The 27,112-nt window shown below is 31.7% G+C and overlaps 3 protein-coding genes across 3 annotated transcripts; 2 read left to right on the top strand and 1 right to left on the bottom strand.

Annotated features, from left to right (window-relative positions):
* Positions 1–4,012: 4,012 nt before the first annotated feature.
* On the top strand, positions 4,013–8,107 carry TRIADDRAFT_10902 (uncharacterized protein; the record flags this gene model as incomplete). The annotated part of the gene is made up of 2 exons (XM_002111789.1): positions 4,013–4,409; positions 5,952–8,107. Coding segments are annotated over 2 exons (2,553 nt in total), but the record flags the coding sequence as incomplete, so codon positions are not given.
* Positions 8,108–13,201: 5,094 nt separating this feature from the next.
* Positions 13,202–22,730, top strand: TRIADDRAFT_23574 (uncharacterized protein; the record flags this gene model as incomplete). Its single annotated transcript, XM_002111788.1, has 15 exons — positions 13,202–13,435; positions 16,694–16,767; positions 18,287–18,308; positions 19,193–19,344; positions 19,778–19,859; positions 19,988–20,297; positions 20,431–20,536; positions 20,619–20,795; positions 21,045–21,158; positions 21,239–21,299; positions 21,438–21,520; positions 21,646–21,696; positions 21,799–21,959; positions 22,302–22,437; positions 22,574–22,730. The coding sequence occupies 15 exons, from the start codon at positions 13,202–13,204 to the stop codon at positions 22,728–22,730; spliced, it is 1,920 nt and encodes a 639-aa protein (XP_002111824.1).
* A 2,687-nt stretch (positions 22,731–25,417) lies between these two features.
* Positions 25,418–26,650, bottom strand: TRIADDRAFT_55244 (uncharacterized protein; the record flags this gene model as incomplete). Its single annotated transcript, XM_002111313.1, has 3 exons — positions 25,418–26,031; positions 26,199–26,396; positions 26,545–26,650. The coding sequence occupies 3 exons, from the start codon at positions 26,648–26,650 to the stop codon at positions 25,418–25,420; spliced, it is 918 nt and encodes a 305-aa protein (XP_002111349.1).
* Positions 26,651–27,112: the final 462 nt, after the last annotated feature.

Genomic DNA, 27,112 nt, shown 5'->3' with positions numbered 1-27,112 from the left:
CATATATAAGAACTTATGGAATTTTGCGCACTATTATCGCGTCGATTTCATTACAATGTTATTCATTAGCAGTTTTAGTCTTTCTATTCTTGCCTAAAGTTTATACAATGACAATAACGCCTCATTTAAACACCAAACGCCGTTGCTTGCAAAGCATCCAAACATTTTCCTTTAGTAATTCTCCTTTTGGTAACAGCACTCATAATGGTCTTGAATCTACAATCATAAGTAGAAGCAATAGCAGCCATAATAAGAAAACGATTAATAATGCTGGCCATAGTACCGTCTATACAAATGGTTCTATTAATTGCAGCAACAAAACTGGCTCAATCAATCATCATGGTAATAATACTAGTACTAATATTATCAATAAAGCTGGTTCTATTAATCAAGGTAATAATCCTAGTAATGATGCTATCGATAAATCTGGATCTATAAATCATGGTAGCAACACTAGTACTAATATTGCCAATGAAACTGGCTCCATTAATCAAGACAATAATGGTGGTAATAATGCTATTAATGAAACTGGATCTATTAATCGTGGTGGCAGTAATTCTAGTAATAATTCTATTAATCAAGGTAACAATACTGGTAATATAACCATCAATAAAACTGGATCTATTAATCATGGTAATAATTCTAGTAATAATACCATCAATAAAACTGGCTCTATTAATCAAGGTGAATATTCTAATGGTAATAATCCTAACTGTGATAATGACAGTGATAGTAATAACGATAATGGCAGTAATACTAGTGGTAAAAACACTAAGAGCAATAATAATTAGTATTACAAAATTTAGAAATAATTTACCAATGAAAAAATTTCTATGTATAAATTATAGAGATAATAGCATAACGCTTGGCGTGTATTCTCCATTAAATATTTTATGTAACAGACCAATATAACTATTTCTAATTGCTATTTACATATTAAAAATTGTGTTACCTTGATAACAAGAGGTTAGAAACTTTCGTCAGACAACGTCGACTGAAGCCTGGCTACTGTAATATTTAATAATGTTAGCAACAATGATAGCAAAACAGTTCTATTTATCATTCCTATGGATGAAAAATTCGCCTAATAGCTTAAAGCAAATAAAATTAAGGGCTGCAATAGCTTCATAGCTAACTGTAATCTAGCTAAAGGTTACATTATGACTATAGACTAAAACATACCCCTTCTCGTAACAATAGTAGAAAGTTTGAGCCTGTGTACATAACGATGATGTTCTTGTGAAATAACAAAACTCGCTATTGTACAATTATTGTGCAACTTTTAGGCCAATTTGCTTTCACTTGGTTCACTTGAATGATTTTACGCCGTTAATATAAATGTGCTCAAATTAATAGAGTGAATATTTGCTCAATATTTTCAATATTGCTATGTGCATTAAAACCAATAAAATATCATTCAGTGTAGTTACTTAATTCCGTAGATATAAATTTACTAGAATAGTGGGCTAGCGCAAATATTCTCAATTAAAATTTTTTATATTACTTAATTTCGTGCTTTTTCTTCATTATGGTCGATAGATTAGTCTAGTTATACCACATCTGAGATTATGTCGCTTCATCATTTATAATTATTACATTTTTAGTGCATGAATTCGTAGTAAGTACGCTTCAAAAGGCTAAATCATCTATTGTAGTCTGCCACGAGCTTTATTAACGATCTATATAGTAAGTCAGATATAGTTTATGGCCTTAATATGAATTTCGATTACAGTAATCCTAATTCTGGCGAGTTACTAATATTATTAGGCTAAATCCATTACTTTTCTACACCAATATACGCGAAGTATGATGTGTAGAATATTCTACTACATCCTTCCAATTATGACTTAAGCCAGATAAATTATCCAGTACATCAAAAAATACAAGTATGGTACGCGAAGTACAAAGAGTGGAGGATACTCTAGTATGTATAATAATCCATGAAAGAGAATTTTAAAAGGCATAGTGAGTAAAGTAAGTATAAGCTAATGGATAAGTTGATAACATCGTTAGGATAAAACTGATATATTCTGCATAGTTTCATTTCCATCCGATATATCACCGCACACGCGTAGCTTGAGTTTGAAAAACTCTTTCAAGTACGGTATAATTTATAATTATAAGGGTATTTGGGGATCTAGATAGTACTGTATAGATATGTAAAGGAAGTATCATGCGCGAAATAGTATACTAGTATGCGCAATAATCCATGTAAGAGAATTTTTAAAAAGTATTGTAGAGTAAAATTTGTGTAAATTAATGGATAATTGAAAATATCATTAGGGCAAACCGATACATTTCGCTTAGTTTGATTCCTATTTGACATATCGTCGTATACATATAGCTTATAATTAGAAATCTTTTTAAGTATAATAATAATTATAAAGGTATTTAGGAATCGAGACAGTACTGCACTGACATAAACCAAGCGTTATATTAGCATATACGATAATCTAACAGTATATAGAATAACCTATGTAAAAGAATTTTTGAAACGCATAGTAGAGTAAAATTAGTGCTAATTAATAATGAATAAATTGAATATATCAATAGGCTAAAGCTGCTGCATTTCAAATAGCTTCATTTCTGTCTGACATACAGTATCGTTACATACGCGCAGCGTATGCTTTAGAAAACCTTTTCAGGTATAATAATAAATATAAGCGTATTTAGGAGTCTAGACGCTACCGTAATGAATATACAAGCATCATTTGTGGAATAGTTTACCAATATGTACAATAGTCTGTATCATTTGTGAAATATACTACTAGTGTGTATGATGAAAGTAAAGCACAAATAAAAATTAGTATGGATCAAATTGATTGCGCATGGGTTGAGAGTATAGAGAGTAATTATAATTATTCATCAACAGCAATTTGTTTGTCTAAGTTGGATAGAAATAATAAGGAACAGCCTGGTACCTGCCTCAAAAGTAACACTATCACGTGGTAAAACTCATTTTTCTTTCCCACTACTCCTGCAAAATGTACCAGCTACTGTTGATTGAAGCTGAATATAGCCAGTGTTAAATTCACGTATTAAAATTTGGATAAGTATTGACCCCTGTTTTCATTCCAACTTGATTTTAGTCTTATCTTAAGGTCAATATATTAGAATTGGCAGGCTCTAGTTTGAGTCAATGGACCACCCTTGAATTTTACGTCGAATATAGCAGAATCATTGGCATAGTATTGCTACCGCTACTCCTGCATCTACTAATATACCCACAGATCAGTTCAACGACGTCAAAACTACTAATAGGTAGTATAGACAACCTTACTACCTGTATGAATGACATATGGCAATTACCTATCCACGTCAATGATAGAGAAGAACAATGATTCAAAGGATTCGTATTTATTAGTCGTTTTGCTCTTGACAGAACGGAATTAGTCCTTGGCCATAAATAGCGACATACCACATTTAAATTACAATTACTCAGCCCCACCTTAACCATTGATGGGGAACCCATGAAGTCATTCGATTGTTTACTATAATTATGATCAACGCCAATCGAATTCTTTGAAGTTCTACGTGTATGTGGACAATTTTTATCAAATCAGCTCTTAATTTATTACTTATAAGCATTGTTTCTGTAATACAATAATAAATCTATTCTATCTATCGTCAAGGAATAATCTATTTGTCTATCGTTATCGATAATTAAGCAAGCCAAAACTTCCGCTATACTAATCACTAGTTAGTTATAGGCATCGTATGATAGGCTGTTTTGATAAGAGCAACTTAACGAGCATCGTAAAACTAATTAATATTCAATTAGTTAAATAGTTTTCCTCATAGGAAATATAGCATTTTCGCAAAGCAATAATCAGGGAAGCATCCTTAAAAATTCCCCCGTTCGTCGATCATGCTGACTAACAGTTATGGTCTGTTTTTTTCAACCAAATTTATAACAACTTGGATGGTTATTATCTTATGCTATGGACACGGAGGTTATGGACAAATTTCCAGTAGTTTAACATCTTCCGGTGGCGTTTACGAGGTTTATCAAGGCCAAATTTTTTTAGGAGGCTTATTTCCAGCTCATTTAGATTACGATCAAAGCAAACAATCATGTCAAATAACCAGTATTAGAGGGATTGAGCAAGCTCTTGCCATGATCTATGCTATTGAAAAAGTCAATAATGCTACTCAGTTATTGCCCAACATTACATTAGGTTATCATATTCGTGATACTTGCTCCAATGTAAGACATACCTTGAAAGATATTCTAAACTTTGTTCCATATACACAAGATCTAGTCACTGGTAGTATCGGTTACAACTTGCTGAATAAATATGGCTGTAATATGAGTAGTATTCGACTGGACCAGAACAACACCTTAGGCGTTGCTGCAGTTGTAGGCCCATCATCTAGCTCAACAACTTTACCATCCACTAACGTCCTAGGTAAGTAAAAAATGATTTAATAAAGCAATTAGCCATTGCTTGATCATCATAACATCCGATAGTAGTGTGTTATAAAATTCCTATATGATATTATGATCTTATTATCTGTTGATCGTGCGTGACTCCTGCGGTTTAGCCGTTTACATGCAGTCCAATCTACAATCTGTCTTAATAAACAATTCGTAATCTTGACTCTATATCAGATGATTTAAAACGTGACCATTTTAAAAATTAATCCAATAGAATGATTTTATAAGTGAGACAGACTACACTCTTACGTTAAGTTTAGTACTCTGTCACAGAAACATCGCTCTTATTTGATTTTGTTCAACAAAGTCCTCAAAATATTGGCATGAAAGAAATCGATATCATCGCTATTAAGCGTTACACAGTTAAGAAATTTTTACACCTTCTTAAGGCAGTAGATCAATTTAGATTGACAATGTCTAGAAAATTTTGAAGTATGTGTACTATACAAACACTGCGAAATTTTCTGCATTATTACATAGCCACATTATTAGGTAACAGAGATGACCTGTAAGTGATTTAACAACCTGCATCATGTAACTTTAGACTATTTGTGTCGCGTAGCGTATGTACAGAAAGTATCTAATTAACTCCAGCTTATTAATTAAATGGCTATTTATTAAAGATTACCACCTGTAAACATAAAATAACGCGTTAAGTAAAACATCGATCGTTTTAATTTTTTCGTTGGAAAATGAGTTAAATTTGTTGGTTATTTCCGTTATACTACATAATTTGGCATTATGAACGTTAAAATCGGAGCATAAATCGTTTAAGTACAATTCAGCAAGGATGCAAATAAAAATGAATATCTTCTACAAATTGTCGATTAAAAGCTAATTGGAAAAATTTTGTTATTAGCTTAAGCTCCTAATACAAAGAACACATTGAAACCTCTTTAGATAAATTGTAGCTATTATATCTCTAATTTATCGATATAATCAAGCTATACTGTAGTTAGTGTAATTTTCAACAATCGCTCTCTGTTATATTAAAATCCTTCTCTGAGTTTTGTGGTGAAAGGATTGGTTTCATAGCGATAGAAAGATGAGGAGTATTAGATTTCTGCATAACTTTTACGACACGTAATTTTGCACTAGTAAATATTTGTTAAAGATATTTAATTCCAAGTCTTATCACCAATTTACGACAGATATTAGTACAGTATAGAAATATTCGCTATCATAAAAATTCTTTGAAATAGTATGCGTAAATTTCAAACAGTAAACTCCCTTTAACTAATTATAGTTATTAAATTTTCGTTTCCTACTACGATTCCTTAATTCTTTAAATTACGTATTCGAATGTAGATACGTTATACCTTAAATATTCTTGTTACAATCACGGGTAGCAAACGGCTAAAACACATTAGTATTTTGTGGTCGGAAATTAATTAAAAACGAGATCTGATGATACATTAATATTGCATAGAGAGAGGCTATTCACTAAAAACTGAAAGATATAAGAATTTTACTCTGATCTTTTCTTAACGAAATATCGAATTTTTATTCTTAGGTGTCTTCAGTATTCCAGCCGTTACTTACGGTGCTACTTCGGGCATCTTTATCGACAGAATACAGTATGATAATTTATTTCGTACTTTACCATCAGATCATCAACAAGCTAGAGCGATTGCCGATTTAATTTACGGATTCGGTTGGACCTATATTGCAACAGTTACAGTCGATGATATCTATAGTCGTTTATTTATGGATTTAATACAAAGACGATTACGCCTGAAGAGTATTTGTGTTGCTAAAGACTTGTACTTTCCTCAGACCAATAATACACAGCGTATACAATCTATCATTAGCCAACTTGCCGATCTATCCAATGTCTCGGCAATCATTTTAATTGCTCAAGAAAAAGAAGCTCTATCTGTATTAAAAGAAGCAAATAATCAAGGTCTAACTGGTAAAATATGGATTGGTACAGAAAGTTGGAGTGATAGCGCAGAATTATTAAAGTTATCACGAGATATTGTAGGAGGGTTACTTGGTGTAGTCCCTCGCAGTCAGCCATCCGATGAATTTTATCGCTATTTTCAAAATCATTTAGCTCAAGGTGATCATCCATCCTTAACACAATTGGTAGAAGAAAAACTTGGTTGTCGCTTCGCACAGCAAACATGCACGTTAGTACGAAGTAATTACGACAATCGGCCTCAAAATTGTGGCAAATCAGTCTACTTTGTTAACTCGGAAGGAAATAAAGTTGATTTCATTATTGATGGAGTCAATGCTATCGCTGAAGCTTTACATCAATCATTAAATTGTACCTCAAGTTATTGTCTACCTTTAATTCATTTGAATCGTAAAGCGTATCTCAATACTTTACGTCATATCAAGATTAAAAATTCTCAAGGAAATATGTTATCGTTTAACGATAATGGCGAGATCACTAGGAACTATTCTATCATTAATCTTCAATTTGATGAAAATAACCCCAATTGCGGCTACTTTGCTTCGGTTGGAGATTGGTACAATAACAAATTAAACCTCCATTACCAAGCTGTGCGCTTTCAAAACGGTACAGCAACAAATATTCCTTCATCTCGATGTAGCTTTGAATGTCAATTAGGCTATCGCCGAGTTAGACCGGATAGTCAGTCTTGCTGTTGGCAATGTGCAAAATGCGGCGATGGAGAAGTATCGAATGGCACCACTGTCTATTGCCAAGCTTGCGGACTTTGCGAACAACCAGTAGCAAATCGATCTTATTGTGTGGCTATACCCATAACTCGAGTATCGTGGGATCATCCAGTTAGTATCGCCATTCTTGTTGGCGTATTTTTAATCGCCCTTTTGACCACCTTTGTCGCTTGCATTTTCTTGAGATATCGCGATACACCGATTGTCAAAGCTTCAAATCGATTATTATCCACTCTCCATATAATCAGTGTCTACTATATATTAGCAGTTGCTCCAGCATTTGTCTATGATCCTAACGATGTGGTCTGTGAGGTTCAATTTGTGATTTTTGCGACATCAATTACCTTTTGTATGGCAATTCTGTTGACTAAAACCAATTCGGTGTCTAAAATATTTCAAGTCCGCTTAAGGAGTCGTACACCTTTTGGTAAATCGAAAAATCGTGAAAGTTATATGCAATTATTATTCATCTTTGGAATTACATCAGTTTCAGTCATTATTGTTATTGTTGGTAGTATCCTTGATATACCAAGGCTTCGAGATAAAATTTGCAAGGGTAAAGAAGCGTTCTCACGTTGTGAAAGTGACACACATTTAGGCATTACCTTTTCTGCAGTCTATTTTTGCTTGTTAGGCACAATTTGTTCATTTCTAGCATGGAGAACAAGGAATCTACCAAATAATTTCAATGAAGCTAAATACATTTGCTTCTGTTCTATCTGTATGTGGATGATATGTATATTGACTATTCCTGGTTATTATGGTACTGATGGCGTTTTACGAGCAGTATTCTCCTCATTGGGTATAGCCTGCTTTGCTTTATGCGTTTTGGTATTCCTCTTCTTACCCAAAGTCTATACTATTCTTTTCAAGCCTGAATTAAACACCAAGGAGCATTGCATGAGAAGTATATCACAGTATACATTTCGTAAAGCAAGTACAGCTCCAATTCGTGGAGCTCCAGCAGGACGTATCTCCGATGCTGGTATCCATACTCCAAATGGCTCTGCACCATCATCTCCACCAATTCCAGCAAGAAGTTCTATGCGAAAGTTAGTAAATCATGATAAACCTAAAAAATCGACCAAAAGAAAATCAGTGGTTACCTTTATTGATGATGCAGCTAAAGAAGAGGATAATAGCGTAGGAAGTAATGTAGATGGGATAAGAAAAGCAATAACACCTGAAACCATCGCAGAAGAGACTTCCGATATCTCATTAACAGAGAACAACATAGAAGAGGCTAGGAATGTTTCAATAGCTGAGAATGATGTGGAAGTAACATCATCAGGGGAGAATACGGTAGAAGAGACGCAGATAGCTTTAACAGAGGAGAATGGCGTAAAAGATACTTCGAAAATATCAATAACAGAAAATAACTCAGAAGAGACCAGAAAAGCCTCAACTGCGGAAAATAATGTAGCTTACTATGTGTATAACGTGTGATTTTTTCTCGATCCCCTAAGAACTATAGTATAGATTAAAGGTCTCTATTGACACTGCATAATTTATTCCTATCCGTTTACATTAGAACCGAAGAGTAATTCGCGATATCCTTAATCCAAAGACAATAATGTAATATAAGTGGCCAATCTTTTCCACAGCTTGACCTTACACTAATTTTTATTTGATCGGTTGTGGATGATAGTATGTAAAGCTTAGCCTTAACTTGAGATTCATACTTGTGTTTGAGATCAAATACAAGTATAATTTAATTTATTGGACAGATTTGAACTATTTTCAATTTAAATATCAATCATTCTACGTTAGAATTAATTTTCGATTCATTTTTGCCTATAAAACTCGGAGATTGAAAGGTACGGTACAAATTCAATGGTCTAATCAAGAATAATTTTTCATATTTCTAATTTATTATGTTGTCTTGCCCTGAATGAACTCTATTTTGGGCACTCATATATTCATTACTACTCCAGATTAGTAAAATACATGGGATATTCTATCGTGGCTGTCAGTAGACAGTTGAATTGTATGACAATCAGTTAAAATTAGGACATTTGTCAATCCGGACAATATTTTTTTAATCGCATCACCAAGATTTATGATTGATTCGTTTTCAGTAGATAGATTTTTAAATCTAAATCACGGGTATTAATACTTATATGTAGTTTTGAATGGCTTATATGCACTATTAAACAACTCCAAATATTAAAAAAGCGAGCAGCATTGTGGTTGCTAGATTTATCATTTTTCCATTATGTAAGATTTTATCTGGGATTATTTACAAGAATCATTATTTTCTATCACCTTTGAATCTGAATCTTAAAGTTTTTGACATTTAAAGAATATTAATTAGCCCTATTTGTAAACTTTTCTTATTAAAGTTATTTACACTTCTTGATCTTGCACTCTAATTCTAGAAGTCATAATCGATTAAAATCTTCTTCGAAATATAACTTATCTTAGCCTCATTTTGAAGTTTAAAATGAACTTTCGCTGTCGTTATAAGATATCTAATCGCTTCTATATCTATTACTGAATGTATCTTGTAGTAATAATAATAGGAAATTGCTCTGCATCATTTACCATTAGAAGAACTGAAATGATACGTTTCCTATTCATATCACTCTATCAATTTTATTTTTAATCAGTACTATCACCTTCCTAAAACCAGGAGATATTTTCTTGTTTAGTAATTATAGATAGCGTAAGTAAGGCTGATCAATTTATTCTGATATATTTATTAACTAACTACCGCTATGTTGAGTGAAATTTCTGAAATAAGAAGACGTTAAAAATACTTTAGGCTATCTATATTATAAAGCTAAGTTAGCCTATCACGCAATTGGTTTTGCTATCAGAGGAAATAGCTGTTTAATTTAGTTACTTCATTGCGAGATCAAAACATACGAGTATAGAATTTGCTAATTAAGACATAAATCTATCTAATTGTTTTACTTTATAAATTTTAAAGTCATTTATGCTTGTAATTCATATTTAGCTTAAGATTAAAATTAAGATTGTATTTCATAACAACATTGGTCCTTAGTTGACTTATTAATAGCTTTAGGATAGTTGCTAGATTGTGATTCTGTGGATTACCACAACTATAGTAAAAGCTAGTTACTATAGCCATTAATCTAAAAAATAAATGACATATTTCCCCAAGGCTAAAGCAAAATCAAGATTGATATGCCGATTTAAGACGTGTACTTGTTGTTGGTACCTAGCAGAGCTAAAAATGCGAACGTAGTGACACACCAATAACCTATAAGCTCATCACAATTTATTTTACAACAATTTTAATGTAAGTATTAGCACTGACAGTGCCAAAGATCAAATCGTTAGCAATAATGTAAGCGATTTTCGGGTATCAATTCGTATACACGTATGCCAAGGTTTGCTTACTTAAGTACCAACCCCGTCAGTAAATATTAAAATTACAACAGTTGAGCTAAAAATGTGTATGTAGCGACACACCATTAACCTTATAGCTCATCATCATACAATTTTTGTACAAAAATTTTAATGTCACGATTAGTGCTAATAGCGCCTAGGATCAAATAATTATCAATAATGTAAGTGATTTTTGGCGTGTGCTATGGTGTTACGATCCATACTTGGATTTTTTTAAAGATAAAATTTATTGCCTTTTCTTTAAGTTGGTAATCTTTACATTAGCAAAAGACAAACTTTCAACCATGACGACATTGTGCTTTGCTCGCACTATTTGAATATAATGGGCAAAGATATTTGTTCCTACCTAAACTTATCCTATTGAAATGAGATAGTTCTATTTTACTATCATCTATTTAACATATTGTACTGGGCCTATTCATCTGAATTAGCCTGATGGAAATTCAAAATTTGTGTGTTCTATGTTGTTATGATTCATACTTAGATGTTTCTAGCACAACATGTACAGCCTTTTCTTTTTAAGATAGTAATCCTTACATTTGCACTAGATATTAAGTATTCAGCCATGACTACATTATGCTGTGCTTACACTGTTTGAATATAAAGGGCAAAAACATTTGTTTAACCCTAAGCTTATCCTACTGTAATAAGGTAGTTCTATTTTGCTACCATTTATTTAACATATTGTAGTGGGCCCATTCATCCGAAACCGCCTGATGGAAATTCAATATTACCCCTAGCATTAAACACTTACGTAGCGACTCAATCTAACAGCATCGTTTTATTATGGACAGTAATCTAAATTGATTTAGTTCGCACGTTTACTCGATATCTTAATATAGGAAATGACTACTATTCTTAAAGTATTATGATACAATCAAATTTTCATCAATAATTGAGCTGCCAGATTGAAGGTGAATTTAAAATATTTTTCTTTGTTCCTGTTTATGAAATACCGAATTGTGTCCTAGAACATCAATGATGACGATAATCTAATTTACTTTGACCGTTCTTTCTCCAACTATTGCAACTTTTTAAGTTAAATAACATTGACATTAACTTTTGATATCGATAGCTTCAATTTTGTAATTTCCATGTCTTGCAGAGCAATTTACTAGCTATGTTTCCATGACTGGCCATATCAATCTCATGACATCAAGTTGGTCATTTACTCAGATTTAAAATAATATATTGTTCTAGCTAGCATACAATGCAACCTGAGACTCTATCTTAGCATTGATATGGCAATAAAAGATGCCAAAATTCATTTACCTTACTCATTATAATGATTACTTAATTACATCACTTTGATAGATAGCATTTCTAGCAAACGCGTTGTCGTGATTCAACAACGGTAAATTGTTCTTACCACAAATGATGACGGTGTATTGATCTATTGCAGTTGAAATTGCTATACTATATCTACTGATTATCATTTTATTCATCTTATAAGTTATAGCTGTTATCGTTATTATTCCCATTAATAAAGACATGATCCAACTGAATAGAAAGTTATTCAACGATAACAAGAAATACGTAAGTTAACGTGATAGGAAGCATATGGGAATCAAAAGCTTGCAATAACTTGCAACTCTAGAGCAAACTCAACTTGATACATATCATTTACAGGCAGATGGAAGTGAAAATAGATGATAAAAATGATTGATCCTTTCATAAAAATAGCAGTATTATCTAATTGCTAATAAAATCATGACCGAAACGATAAATGCCCTCGCTTAATCTATCCAGTCTGTAATAGAAATCTCTCGTTAACTCTTCCTATTCGCTACGGTAGCGATGAATATTTGTATCTTGTATTTATCCAAGCTTTTGATGGTAAGTACATAAAACTGATCATTTTACATCTCTGCTTCCCTGCCCAACTCATTATTACTCAATTTTCCTATTTTCCATTCATCAAATAAGCGATTGATTGGTTTATCCGTAGATCATGCGTAATAAATATGGACATAATATGACGTCGTTGCGGGGAAGAGTTGAAAAGAAAGGAATGTCATATTGTTCGAAGAGAGAATCAACTTGTTTTATTTAGATAACTTTTGTATCATTTAACCCGAAAAATAAACATGTATAGAATCCACCTCTACATTATATCAACATCAATGTACCACGTGTATAGCGCCAGGATAAAAAAAAGAGTTAAGCCAGAACAGAACATAATCAATTATTACAATATAAATCCGCAGGAATAATCGCATTAGCAAATATTCTTAATCCATTGACATCGCCACCATCATGGTGTTTTCATCCCGTTTTCGCCCTAAAAAACGTGAACAGCCCATTGAATCATGGCTATCGCATAATCATCATCATCATCAAGTGACTATTCTTCAAGGCAAGCCAACATCGAGTACACCAAGTAAAATTAATCATACCATGATGGCCAACACAACGGCAACAACAAACACGACATCATCGACAGCAACAACGACATTAACTCATAAAAATCGCTCATCATGTTCAGCCTTTATCCATGGCCAAAAGACTAATGAAAGCAATAGATTATCACCCTTGATTCCATGTTATCTACCCTATCTACCACAATTATCCTTCTATCTTAGCCTTGGATTCACTTTTATCATTAGTTGTTTATGCTATATCAATAGTTTAGATGGTCAATTGGTTCATGATGATATCTACGCCATTGTCGAGAATCAAGATGTTGTTGGTAATGCCAGTTGGTGGCAAATTTTTCATCATGATTTTTGGGGGACATCCATGTCTAACCCTAATAGTCATAAATCTTATCGCCCTTTCACCATTGCAACATTTCGATGGAATTTCTACCTGCATGGATTACATCCTAATGGCTATCATATCGTCAATATCGCTCTTCATGCAATGGTTTGCTCGATATTCCTTTTTATCTGCCATCGTTTGCTACGAATGTCCATCCAATTAGCTTTTCTAACTGCTATCCTCTTCGCTGTCCATCCTATCCATACCGAAGCAGTTAAGTTATTGTTATTCTAAAGGATTACTGTTATTGTTTAACGAAGTAATAATCACTTTGAGCAATGTTTTACTAGTGAACTAAGGTGGATAGAATTGTTATTCAACGACATAAAAGACCTATTAATATCGATGCATTACATATACACAAAATAACCTAAATTTGATAGAGAGCTCGATAATCATCGAGATGATAGAGATTGACAACCCGATTTGAAAATAGAAATCATTAACATCTTGCATTTAATTTTTACATATTATGTAGCATAAGGGCAACTATCGTCAGATATTTTACTCATCGAACGATACGTGCTGTCTTTTTTTTGATTTTCTACCGTTTACAATCGTTTTGCTTTTATTTTCCTGCTCAATTTAATCATTTGCAATTTTTTGATTTGAAAGATAAAAAAATTGGGACATCAATTCTATGCAGACATAACAAATTCCATTCGTCTTGTACTCAATCCTTTCATATCACACCCTAGTCCATATTAAAAGTTCTCACTATCGTTAGTCAAATAGGAACATCACCAAGTGCAGAATCAAAATGGGTTCCTTAGGCTTCAATTCAACTATCGAAACATGAAGCTTTTTCCTTCATTTTTCCTTATCATAACTCAATTAAACTCATTTCTTATACAGTATCATTCCCGTTGAAAGAAATAGCGTATTCAATACTGTAGTCGCTCGTTTAATGGCTACGTTGCATAGTGATTTTTTTTTATGGGAAAAAATTCATTTCAATAATATTGTATTCTACACTTTAGCCATTGTTCAAATGCTATATTAGTAATCCAGTTATCCATCCTATGCTTTATTCCTTTATTTGCCCATGCTGTTATTGTTTGCTTAAGATACCAACATAAAATAATTATTATTTTGCTTCATCTTCTCATCTTGCCGCACACATTATGTCTAATAACCTCAAACCAGCCTAATCTAGAAGGGTAATACCTTAATTCCTAAATCAAATAGCACAAAAAAGTCCAGTAAACTGATTCCTAGACTTTTTTAATTTCAACCTGTCCAATCTCCAAGGTTATCATAATATCCGAAATAGGATATTGTCGTTTATCATTTGTGTGCATCGATAGACATCTGGAAAAGCTGTTTCATAATCTATCCAATGTTTCAGTAAGATCTCCCTTTAAGCAATTAGCGATGGCGCGCAAAAATTACTATAGTTTAAAGGACAAGGAAAGCACTCCCATTACAGCTGTCAGATTAATTATTGAAATGTAGAATCGATACTTTATTATATGCACCAATCTCCTTGCATGATTATCATTAAAAGCATACACTGCCTTTAGTAGGTAGAACACAGAATATTCTCATTCCCAAAAGTAATCACATCGATAATAGAAAAATTGTCTATATTGAAAAACAGCTACTCTCTATCTAGTGATCCTTTTTACTGAATGAATGCTAAATTGAATCCGTAAATAATACTTCGATAGCAACGTTGGATAGCCAATGTATGAGTGTGCCAAGTTTCGATCTAGCCATCATATATTTTTATCTTTTTGCATCAAGTTTTTTGAAATTAGTGCAAAAATTAGGCATAACATAACCGTGATAGTATCAATTTATTACAGAATGATTAATCAGTTTAATAGCAACTTGATCTATCGTTGAATACTATAAATCATGACTGTACTGAGAATATGCTCGCCGTTTGTCTCGGCGTTCAATCTTTGATAGAATCAATGAAATTAAATTTCCTCAGTACAAAAGTTAAAGTTTTAGCTCTAATTAGGAAATTATCGTGATCAATTTCCTTGCACACTTATACGATTGTGCTTAAGAAGTCATTTTGTAATGTTTTAGAAATATTTTCGATGCTTCATTTCCTTACTAAACCTTAAACAAGCACAATAATAGGATTATCAAGATGGCTGCAAGTATTTCTAGTTCATGGAAATCTTATTAGCAAAGAGTACCTAGAAATAACTTGTTCTCATATATAACCACAAACCAAGATAACCATAAAGATAAGACAGATCCAATATAAAATAGATCCCACTTTTCCCTTAAATGCAGTCAATATTGCATATAAATTAGTTGCTATAATATCATTACAGAATTTAGCAGCTTAGTTGGGCATGGAAACAACACTACTCCATGATGGAGGATAGCATTCGCGATATTATTATTGCTTTACTTTGATGTAATTTTCAATGAAGATTTTACAATAACAATGTTATGCTTGGAAACCTGCCAAATAACATACAGCTTCCTTGAGATATTCATTAAAATAGCTGCTTATTTCCCTGACAAAGGTATAACAGAATAACGTGATCAGCAAAAAACTAGCCATTAAAGTTAATCATGCTGGCTCATTCCTGTTGATACAGCTACAGCTGCCGTATTACTATACAGTAAATTAACTGAATTTCTGATGCCTTGAAATCTACTAAAACAGTACAGCAGTACGTCGAAGACTCCCTTAACACAAACCTTAAAAAGAAAAAGATTAACTGTCAGGATTGTCCGTAATCAATCATATATTCGTACGTAACTCTAGCTAGTATCGTTAAGGTCATGCGTTTAGTAGGGTACTTAACGGTAAAATCCTGTCGAAATTTTGATACAATCTCCGAAAAAAAATCCCGGCTAACTTATAAAAATATTTTAAATTTTTTGTTCTAAAGGGATATCAACTAAAGTAGTAATTTAGACTAAGCTATTAAAAGAATGAGTTTTGGAAGTCTTTATTGTTAGCAAACCATCCATTAACTAGACAATCATGTCTGTATAAATTGATCAAAAACTGTTTTAATACAAACCAACAATTCAGCGTGGATAACATAATCAATGAATCAGTCACGTAGAATCAGAATAGATCAAGGCGACCATGTTGATTATAATATTATTGTCAAACTAAATTAGCGATGGCGCCAGTTCTTAATTGCAATAACAATACGATATAGAAGATGATCGCTCTTACCTTGATCCATTCATTTTTATTTGTTGCTAATTTTACGTACAAGATTATATTGAAAACGATATAACTGCTTGGATAATGCGATAGAGTTACTCTCCAGCTGATCAGTCGAATAATGTAATTAGAAAAACTTTTTACCGTCTGTTGAAATGACAATAACTACTCTATCTTAATTGAATATAATGTATTATCATGCAAAAAAAAAATTTAAATTAAACTCGACATGATATTTGCACTTTATTGGCTAATGTTTAAATGATTCCGTGAGCAATATTATTCAAATATCATCCTTTTGATTATTGACGACTAACCAGGTGGCCGGAATCGTCGGAAGGGCAGAAATCTTATCGTGTTTATTCTTTCTATTAGCATTCTATACGTATGCCAAGTAAGTAATAGCCTACAGTATGTTATATCATGTTATTAACCTTTAGACTTATTAATGCCAACTATAAATCTGCTTAAGATTATGTTAAGCCCCAAAATTTTTTAATTTCCTATCCAATACTGTCCTAACGTTAATCTTTCTTGGTGATCATTAGAATAGATTAATCCTAACTAGCCAGATAGTCTTATCCGCTCTACGATTACTTTGAGGAAAGCTTATAGTACATCCAGCGTTTTATCCCATAGATTCTGTTAAATCTACGATAGAATAACATCAGTAGATTTTTACAGATCTTCCGATAGTAAAGGAATAGTATCTATAATAAGGTTATCCACGATTTAGACTTAAAGCCAATTCCCGACAGGGTGCCGAAGGCAATAGACTTCCTACTGGGACCGAACATAAATGCTTTCCCCAGAAGCATTGACCAATAGTTAAACACATATGAATGCCTTGTCAATATAAAGATGTCTATTTGTCATGATTGATAGAATAGCTTCCAATTGTCGATGATGTAATTACAGATACTAGATTACCTTCTACGAAATCCATTAATCGCTAGGAAAATTATAACATTGTTAAAAAAGTATATGACAAAATTTCTATACTATCGATAGTATGCCAATAGTCAGTAGTTAAGAAACTGAGAATACATTAATTCTACTGATTACTATAAATGCCCCAGTTGAATTAAATCTCACTTTAGCTAGTAGTTAAAAATCAATAGTAATAAGAAGAATCATTTTATGCAAGCGATCTAAATCAATATCTTAACCTTATTTATTGCTCTAGTCACAAGACGCTGATAGCTTCTTGATAATTTAATGCAAACAATAGTAAGGCTTTTAATCGTATTTGCCTTGAATATTATTATTTTATCTCATTTATTTGCACAGATGTGTTGGCTTGAAAAACGACAAGATCTCTAAGGTAGGCTAAAGTATACGTATAGTGAGGACGATTAATTATTGTTCTTCTTAATATCAGTATGTTATTTAATTTGACATTGAGATAATTTTGATCCATTAACAGCGTTAGATATTTATTTTTCCAATAATAACAGTTTCATTTAGTTGCTAAATATTTCTTTATAATTGATTAATATCGTCCCCTGAAAAATGGATACACACTCTTATTGACTTAATCGCCTCATCATATCTAATTTGGCTCATTTCTATTGAATTATGATTGTGCAATACTACATTTGACCGATAATGAATGATTGCTATTATAATATGATGATAAGTTTGGCTATATTTTAAGCTATACAGCTAGATGGAAATTTATTTAAAATCGTCTGCATATATAGTTATAGAGATACTATCTGTAACGGCAAAGACTTATCCTAGAAGAGAAAGGAATAAGCTCAAAGTAGTAATCACTACAAAGTAGTTAAAGCACTAATATTCTAGTTGTAGAAGTGTATTCCATATTTATAAAGTATTTAGGTCGCTGATCATAGACATGATACAATACCAACTTCTTTTCAATGAAAAGGAGAGGATGTTTACAAAATGAGAGGCAAACCGTTGGTATTAAGTGTTCCTTAGTCTTTTGAACTTACCATTTATGTCAGAATTACAATGAATGAGTAGTACAATCAATTAGGACGATTGGGAAAAGTGTATCATTTACTTAATTTTTAGACGCGGATAAATATCGTTCTTATATATTTGTCTACAGTACAGTACACGTTGTAATTATTTGTAGGGCCCTAATTTGGAATAATAGTTTGCTACATATAATAACAAAATCTATTTCATCTAGCTAGCTTTATTTTACAAATATACATACTGTTGTAATTTATATTATCAATAAGTATTATTTTATTACCGATTAGGCAGAATAAATATAGTTTCTACTCGTTGGATGCATTAGATTATAGTATTAGACTATGTGTAGTTTTACACGTTATACAGAATATACAATTTGAAATTGATGTATAAATCGAAATTAATCTACATTAGCATATTTGATCTCTTCTAGTCAGTAAAACTTAGATCGTACTATTAATAATTATTTTGAATTAAAGACTAAATTGATTCGTTAGCCCACCTTTATCCTTTTCTTGCAATAATAAGCCATCTTGGCATTTTCGAAAAATAAATATTGAATTTTAGTTATAAACTACAGTATACCGTGGGTATAAAACTCTTATTCAATAAACAAAAGCGGCCATTTATATTCTTAAATTTTATAATAAAATTACTTTCTTGCACTCATCTTAAATATAAATCTTTACATGTTGGTAAATAATTTATCCATAACTTAAGCCTTTTATGCTAGTAACAGTAGTGATTATCTAATTTTTACTATTATCTATTTATGAAGGTATTAATGGCAATGTATCGATAAACTGAACACATGAATTATATAGTAAATAGAGGGTTAATTTCTATTCATTCTGACTAATTTTTATTGACAGGATGAGTTTGCAAAGACTACCTCAATCAAAGAATTATTATATTGTTTTATTTTTACATTTGTGGCGATGCTAAGTAAAGAACAAGGTATTACAGTTATTGCGGTTTGTATGGCTTACGATGTTGCTGTAGCTTCTAGAAAAGGTTTTCGAAGGTATGTTAAACAATATTTTGTCTAGTTACAGGACTAATATTCATAATGTACCATCATATTTACTATCGTATTCTATTATGAAGGATATTGTTAACGTAAAATACCAATGATATCATAAATAACTAAATATAATTAGATAGATGCTTCCGTCATTATCGCGTCAATAAAGCTTAAATGTGAACCTTATACATGTATATTAATTAATTCATATCTACGCATCAGTACTACTCTTAACAATAATGTATTAGATAGATAGTTTTATAAACGTCTATTTTAAATTTTATTCTTGTACTTTTTATAGCACTGTCGTAACTTTCTATAATAAAAATATGTAGAAAAGACGTTATATCCTCAATCAAAAATTTAAAATAACTTCTATTACAAAAATCACAGATAAGGTTCCCATCCAATGATGATTTTTAATTTCTATTAGATGCTTATATCATTTCGATAGCCATTATTTAAAACTTCATGGATCTTCTCTAATGTGGCGATTTGGTTTGGTGGCAGTCTATGTAATGACTTCTAATACAAGATAGAATACATATATATTAATTCAATAGATACTTTTTATACTGACAATGCTTACCACACTTAAAGTAGCTCAATTAGTAATGCTTAAATACTATTTCTTTAATTACAGCTGATTGCCTTAATGTCCTTTCGTGTATGGATTATGAACGGCCAACTGCCAAATTTTAGCCAACATGATAACCCAGCTATCTTTGCAAAACAGCGTCTAACTCGAGTTATGACATTGAGTTACTTACCTGCGTTTAATTTTTGGTTGTTACTATATCCTCGCGATCTTTGTTACGACTGGCAGATGGGTTCAATTCCATTAATTGAAAAGCCAACAGACATACGTAATTTTTACTCATTATGCTTTTATTTATGGTTAATGCACAATTTATCTGGCCTAGCCTCATCATTCTTAAAATTTCAACAGGTAAGTTTATGCCTCTATTATTCTTATAAGTCTGCGTAGATCCTTAATTAATCTTTTAAGAGTAATCGTTTAACTAGAGTACTGGATTAATTTTAACTTTTCTCATTCTTTTATTCAGAAAGATAATGAAAGTCAAGCCCTTACTATTGGATTCGCTTTATTAGTTATCCCTTTCATCCCAGCATTAAATCTCTTCTTTCCTGTTGGCTTTGTTGTGGCCGAAAGAGTTCTCTATCTTCCTAGGTACAATAAATTTATAACTCTCAGTTTAGCTTCTGCGTTACTTAAGCAATCCATTCCAACTATTAATTCTTCAATTTTTTAGTATGGGGTTTTGCATAATAGTGGTACTAGGATTAAATCAACTATCCAATTGGGCAACCAGACTATCTTACAAGTTAAAGCTGACTCTGGGCATCCTCGTCTATGCTTGGCTAATCATCTTTTCTTGCAGAACTGTTAGTCGCAATAACGTTTGGAAAACGAGAGAGTCACTATTCCGGTAAGAATAGTATGTGTATATGTATATTCATAAATGTAAATTGTTCGTCCTCAATTCTATGCTGTTTATCAATTTAGTATAGCTTAATCTTCTCAATACATGCATCATAAGATCAATAACGTATCGGTTTACATGTATAGTTTTACGGTATTGAGACTATGCATTTACTAAATAAAGCAATCTCACCTCCTGATTATTTAGTAGCTATAGCTATATTTTAATTAATTTCTATTTCTTTTCTTTTCTAAGGTCTGCAATTGAAGTCGTACCCAATAATGCTAAAGTTTATTATAATTACGCTAACTACTTAAAAGATCATCATCGTTTACAAGAAGCAGCAACTGCTTATAAAACTGCTTTAAGGTATGTTCAGCTATTTATGAATCTACATTATAGATTGATAACTATTTTCTTTCTTATTTTAATACTTATTTTCTGTTAAGGATTGCACCCGATCATGCCAGTTCAAGCAATAATTTAGCAACAATAACTCTAGATGAAAAGGTAAAATAGAGTTATAGTTATTGCAATTTAATTTTATAGATGTTTAAAACATTTGTAGTCTTTAGTAGTAAAGATTTTCTGTTTGATCTGTTCCCTATCATTTTCATTATATACAATATTTAATTATGGATATTTTAGGAATCAGAAGAATTATATCAAAAAGCCATCCTCCATAATCCATACCACGCCAGAGCTTACTTTAATTACGGGAATTTACTAAGGTAGACTAAATTAATTTAAATTTTCTTAAGTCCAAGAAGATTTACCATCGAATAACTATGTAAGTCAGAATTCTTTAATTACTATCGAACTAATCAATTTTATTGATCGCGATCTGATTTCAAAGACGGAAGGGAAAATTAATCAAAGCTGTAGAGATGTTTAAGAAAGCCATTAGGTACTTTCAAATTAAAAAAAACAAGGTTGTTCATTTACATCTGTCGAAAATTAGTTGTAATATCAAAAAATTATTTTGTTACATTATGATCATGCTGGATAGTATTGAAGATTCTTTTGAGGGTCCTTGGATATCTCTGACAGCATCAACTGGCGAAATGGATAGGATGGATGAAGCATCAAAACTATTTGAGAAAATGCTTCGTAAATTTCCTCGTTCCGCAGATGTTTATAATAATTATGGAGTCCACTTAACAAAACTAGGTTAGGTTTCGAACAATTACTTGTAATTCAATTGTAGCGATTGATCATATCAGTAAATTTTGCGATTCTATAGTTAATTTCCTACACGATACCTTAAAATTCTAAATGAACTTCTAAAGAAATCAGTATCTGCTATCATTTTTAAAATAGCTACTTTAGTATTAGCAAAAGGCAACAGCTAACTCTATTCTTTATTTAATGTTATTATCACTTGCAAGCGTAATAATTCTTGTCGTACCATTTCAGACAGTATCACAAATGATGTCTTTTCAATTAGTATTATTATAGATGTATATCAACGAAATATTTCACGCTTTTTGCTAACTATAAAATTCCTTATAGGGCGTCAGCATGATGCGATAAAATCTTATGATATGGCTATAAGCCTTAATGCAGCCCATCATGTTGCAATAGTAAACAAAGGGAGGCTATTACGAAAATTTGGCCAAAATGATCAGGCAGAGAAACACTACCGAAGGTATGATAATTAAGTGTGTATAAAACTTAATCTTCATTACTGAAAATATACGATTAAATTTTACTTAGCAAACTTAATTTAATAGATTTGCTAGTTAAGTGTGTATTAATATTGGTTTACTCACATATTTTAATAGAGCCTTAGATATTGAACGTAGTCCAGAGACATTATACTATCTAGCTACCTTACTTTTGGATCATAAACGCTATAAAGAAGCCGCAGTTGTACTAGAGGATGCCATACATCAACGTCCCAAAAGATATGATTTTAACCTAGCCTACGTAAGTTTTTAGAGTATATAGCGCTGTATTGCTCTTACAATTAATTAATTGATGGATCTCAACTTTTGATTAACTATTCACTTGTAAACGTCCCTAGAGCCAATGTCTAGCCAACTTAGGAAAGACGAAGGAAGCCATATCCAAATTAAGAAATATGATAACTGTTTTCAAAAACACCAACTATGAACTGGAGCCAAGTAAACTATTAGCCAGCGTTTTAACTGTAAACAAGCATCCACAAGAGGTAATAGTGGAATAATTTGCATTAAAACCACATCTTGTGCTTATATTTGTTGGAATTAAAGTTTTCGATTACATCACTATTAACTTACATAGCCATTTTTATTCTTTTAAGTCATTGAAAATTACAGCAGAAGCTCTAAAAACATTCACAAATGATTCTGATTTACACTTCTTGCGAGGGGAAGCGTTAAAAGATCTTCAACGATATCATGAAGCAGAAGAGGTACAGCATCTATGCCATATATTTTCTATCGGGTCATATTGCATGAGAATAATAGAGCTACGACATTTTTGAGCTTAAACAGGCTACCATTAATTAAAAATGACTTACAATTTTAAATTTCTCTTCCTTCTCATAGAGTTATCTGAAATGTGTCAGACATAATCCTCGACATGCTAGTGCCCTAATGCACATTGGCGTAATTAGACATATACAGGTAGATAACATCAACATCGATCACTTTTTAATTCGAAAATCAGAATATTGTAACTTATTCTAAATTCTATATTTTAACTATTTTAAATTACAGAACGATTTAAAAACAGCTCAAGAATTCTACGAAAAGGCATACATATTGAACCCAATGAATGGAGTTCTCAAAAGTAATATGGAAAAGTTAAGCAAGCAAATTGCTCAACAATGATACTTAAGACAATTCTAAATAGAAATCATTTGATTATGATATATTATAGTCGGTCATCCAATACGATATTACTCTCTATATTAAATGTACATAAATCGCAAATGAAATATATCAGTTACTAGCAATTTGTGATATATATAAATATATAAAAGTATAACAAGAATGTGCAAGAAATTATTCTTGTCTGGTAAATTTATGTCGGTATTATCTTTAAGAATCCGATCCCAAATTATCTTTAATTTTGAGCAATGATCAGTAATGAAGTAAGAATGATTAAGATTATGTATCACTAATATAATGTACATGCTATATATATGATATACATCAAAAACAATTATATAATAATTTAATCTTGAATTAGTATATTAATCATTTCAAAAATCAAAGAATTATATTTAATTGCTACTGAAATCTTCTTGAACTAAAAGTAACGATGTGTACATTGTCTTATAGCGTCAAGAAAATTGTAATGTCGTAGGTATCATCAAACATTACTTCCGTTTTTATATATACGTAACATATATATAATAACTAATGTATCACAGCCACTCTATGTCAAAACTTTACTGATCAAACCATAGTACGAAAAATTATGATGTAAGAATAGCAAATCACAAGCTGATTATGACCAAGTCGAAAAATATTCTGATTTTTATTTTAAATAACTACCAACATACCTATCTTATATATACGCATATATTAAAAGTAAAGAAGGTGTACAACTGCCAGAAATGAGCAAGAGTTAATTTCCTATGAAATTACTTTTACAACTTTATGTACTATTTATCGTAAGTTGTCAGTGCTCATATATACCTAAATCCAGACTTTAAGAAATATGACGAAAAGTTTCTAGTTGCTGGCAATATGAATAGTAGGTTATTAAATTCGCTAGCATAAATGAGATTAAAGTTCCATTTTTTTATTTGCTTTAACAAATCATTGACGAGCCCATGAAGATTTTACCATAGATACGAAAATTGCTGGAGAGTTAACTAGGGGTACGCTGATATCATTTTAAGAAATGGTCTACTACAGTATCCATATATTCCAAAAAACAGTCAATTCTATTTATGACAATATCGGAATAAACCGTTATCAGGGATGATTATCCGATGAGCTATAATCGGAGTGATTGAAATCCACAATACTGCATGTAATCAGCCATAGTATGAATAGCTGTATACTAGTTACTATCTATTCTACAGTACATAAATCGCGTATTATTACATTTAGAGAATTTGTTTATGGCAGGCTCAAAACTAATTTCAGTTTTGATCCATTTCTTTAATCTATCAATGGATAGATGCTTAATATTAATTGCACATGAGATACCGTAAAATTAATTTTCTAAAGATATCATTAAAGTCTTGCTTTAAATAGCAAGAACTGGTCTATCTATTAGCCATACTAGCGCTACACGAGTTTGCAATTCAAAATCTAAGCTTCTTAAATAGCAAACATTTTATTTATGACTTGCCAGATTACTACATATATATAAGTTTAATCTGACACAACGTTTAATGAATCAAATCATAGCAAAAATATGGCAGTTAAAAATGAAATTAATGCTACTTTTTATGCAATAATATCAAGTCATATATATGTTTTAGGATTAGTGCAGACAGCAAAAAATAAAGAACAAATTAGAAACTTTGAATAATTCCGTTAATCCATAAAATAAGGTGCTAGTATTAAGTTTTAATCGTTTAAGCCTGTTAATAATATTACAAGGTACTTCATATTGCTTTATTTCTTACGGTTATAGTAAATAAAAGTTGAAAATAAATTATGGCTTGAAGTATATCTGACGGATTAATTTTTAATAACAACTGATTTTTCGTGTAATAGGAGAGTGTTACCTTCCGGATCCTTTATTTTCCAGCATTTCTTGCTAACTAGGGTAACGCAATCTGGTAATAAATTAACTAGTGATGAATAACCAGTGTGAAAAAATTCTAGTAAGAAATCATCAGTTGGGGTGGGCTTAGGACTTAACTTATTTAATGCTTTCAATGAAAATTGAAAATCAAATTCCGGATATCGAACTAAGGTAAAACAGCAAAAATCTTTTCGCTTAATTTGAGGTTGCTGCCGCAGTATAACTTCATAGAATTGCAACATATTATCCAAATCATTAACAAATAGATTAATGCGAATAACTTCTTTGCCAGAATGGATTGTCCTGATTGCCCACCAAGGCATCATAGGCCCATTGGCAACATAAGATTCTAAATTATCATTTGGAGGACAGGATTTTATGTACGTTGATGACAATGCAACATTAAGTTTAATATTCCATATTGATTGCTGTAGATAATTTCTGATGTTATCATGGTAATTTCCGTAGTTACATTCATGAAGAAAGAGTTGAATACCTAATGATAAAATTTTGGGTTTACCGACATCAAATTGGTTGATATCCTCACCTATGCAAGCAAATAAGAACTGGGATTTTAACATTAAGCAATTTCCTAGTTGAGAAAATTACTTGCGGCCATTTTTATGGCTCTACCATAAATTTCCCAATTATATAAAGAGCAAATACTTTCTTCTCAATTCAGATCTTATTCATTATTATCTAAGCGTTACTTACTTGAAGAAGAACTGTTTCTGCTTCGATTAAAGCTTCGCTTCGAATCGTCCTCTATAGATATGCATTGACGAGTAGAATTGATATAATCCAACATAGGCCGATATAAACGTTCCATCTTCTTTTTTAATCCATTCTCAAATTCGCAATGAATGATACAAGGAACAGCCTTATGCCTTGATTTGCGACAACTCACAGAACCTAAAATCATAAAAACGAAGAGTTTTCGTTGGTAAGATATCTGCTGTATACTATAATCATAACTGCAAGCCTTTACTGTAGGAATTTTAAGGTCAAAATTTTAGTCAAAGCACTTTCGAAATCAAAGGTAAAAAATTAAACTATTTACGTAATCTTAAATATATTTGATCAGAAAAGAAAATATTTTTAAGATCTATCGAAATAAATTCGTTATAGAACTCCTCAACACATAAAGAGCTCAATATTTCACCCATTTCGATTGAGGAAAAATAAAATTCAATTACTTTAATGACAGTGAAACTATTGGGATAATTTATTTAAAGGCACTGCTAGTTGTAGTAAAAATGTAGATGACAGGGAAGGAGGGTGAGAAATTAAAATTTTCTACTCTAAGTTCTTTGCCCTCACAAATAAAGCTATTGACTAAATTTCCAGTTGTTTGTTGTTGCTACAAGAGAACACAGGAAGATATCTAATCATCACCATCAATGATTCGGATAATAACTATGCAAAATAGCAAAGAAAAAATATTATTTCGTTGCAGGTGGCACAATAATTGTCTAACCAGCAAGATTAATTATCTATTTCGGTTAAATGCTATTCAATTCTGATTCCGGATGAAACAGATTCAAGTAAAAGGATCTTATTCTACAGGAGAGCCTGCAACACCCTCAAAATCCAGTCTATAAACCTTCTAAACACAATTTAGCATCGTA

The sequence above is a fragment of the Trichoplax adhaerens genome, genomic scaffold, assembly GCF_000150275.1.
Source record: "Trichoplax adhaerens TRIADscaffold_4 genomic scaffold, whole genome shotgun sequence".
Taxonomy (NCBI): Eukaryota; Metazoa; Placozoa; class Uniplacotomia; order Trichoplacea; family Trichoplacidae; genus Trichoplax; species Trichoplax adhaerens.
The sequence above is the reverse complement of the archived record's forward strand: the minus strand, read 5'-3'. Positions and strand labels throughout refer to the sequence as shown.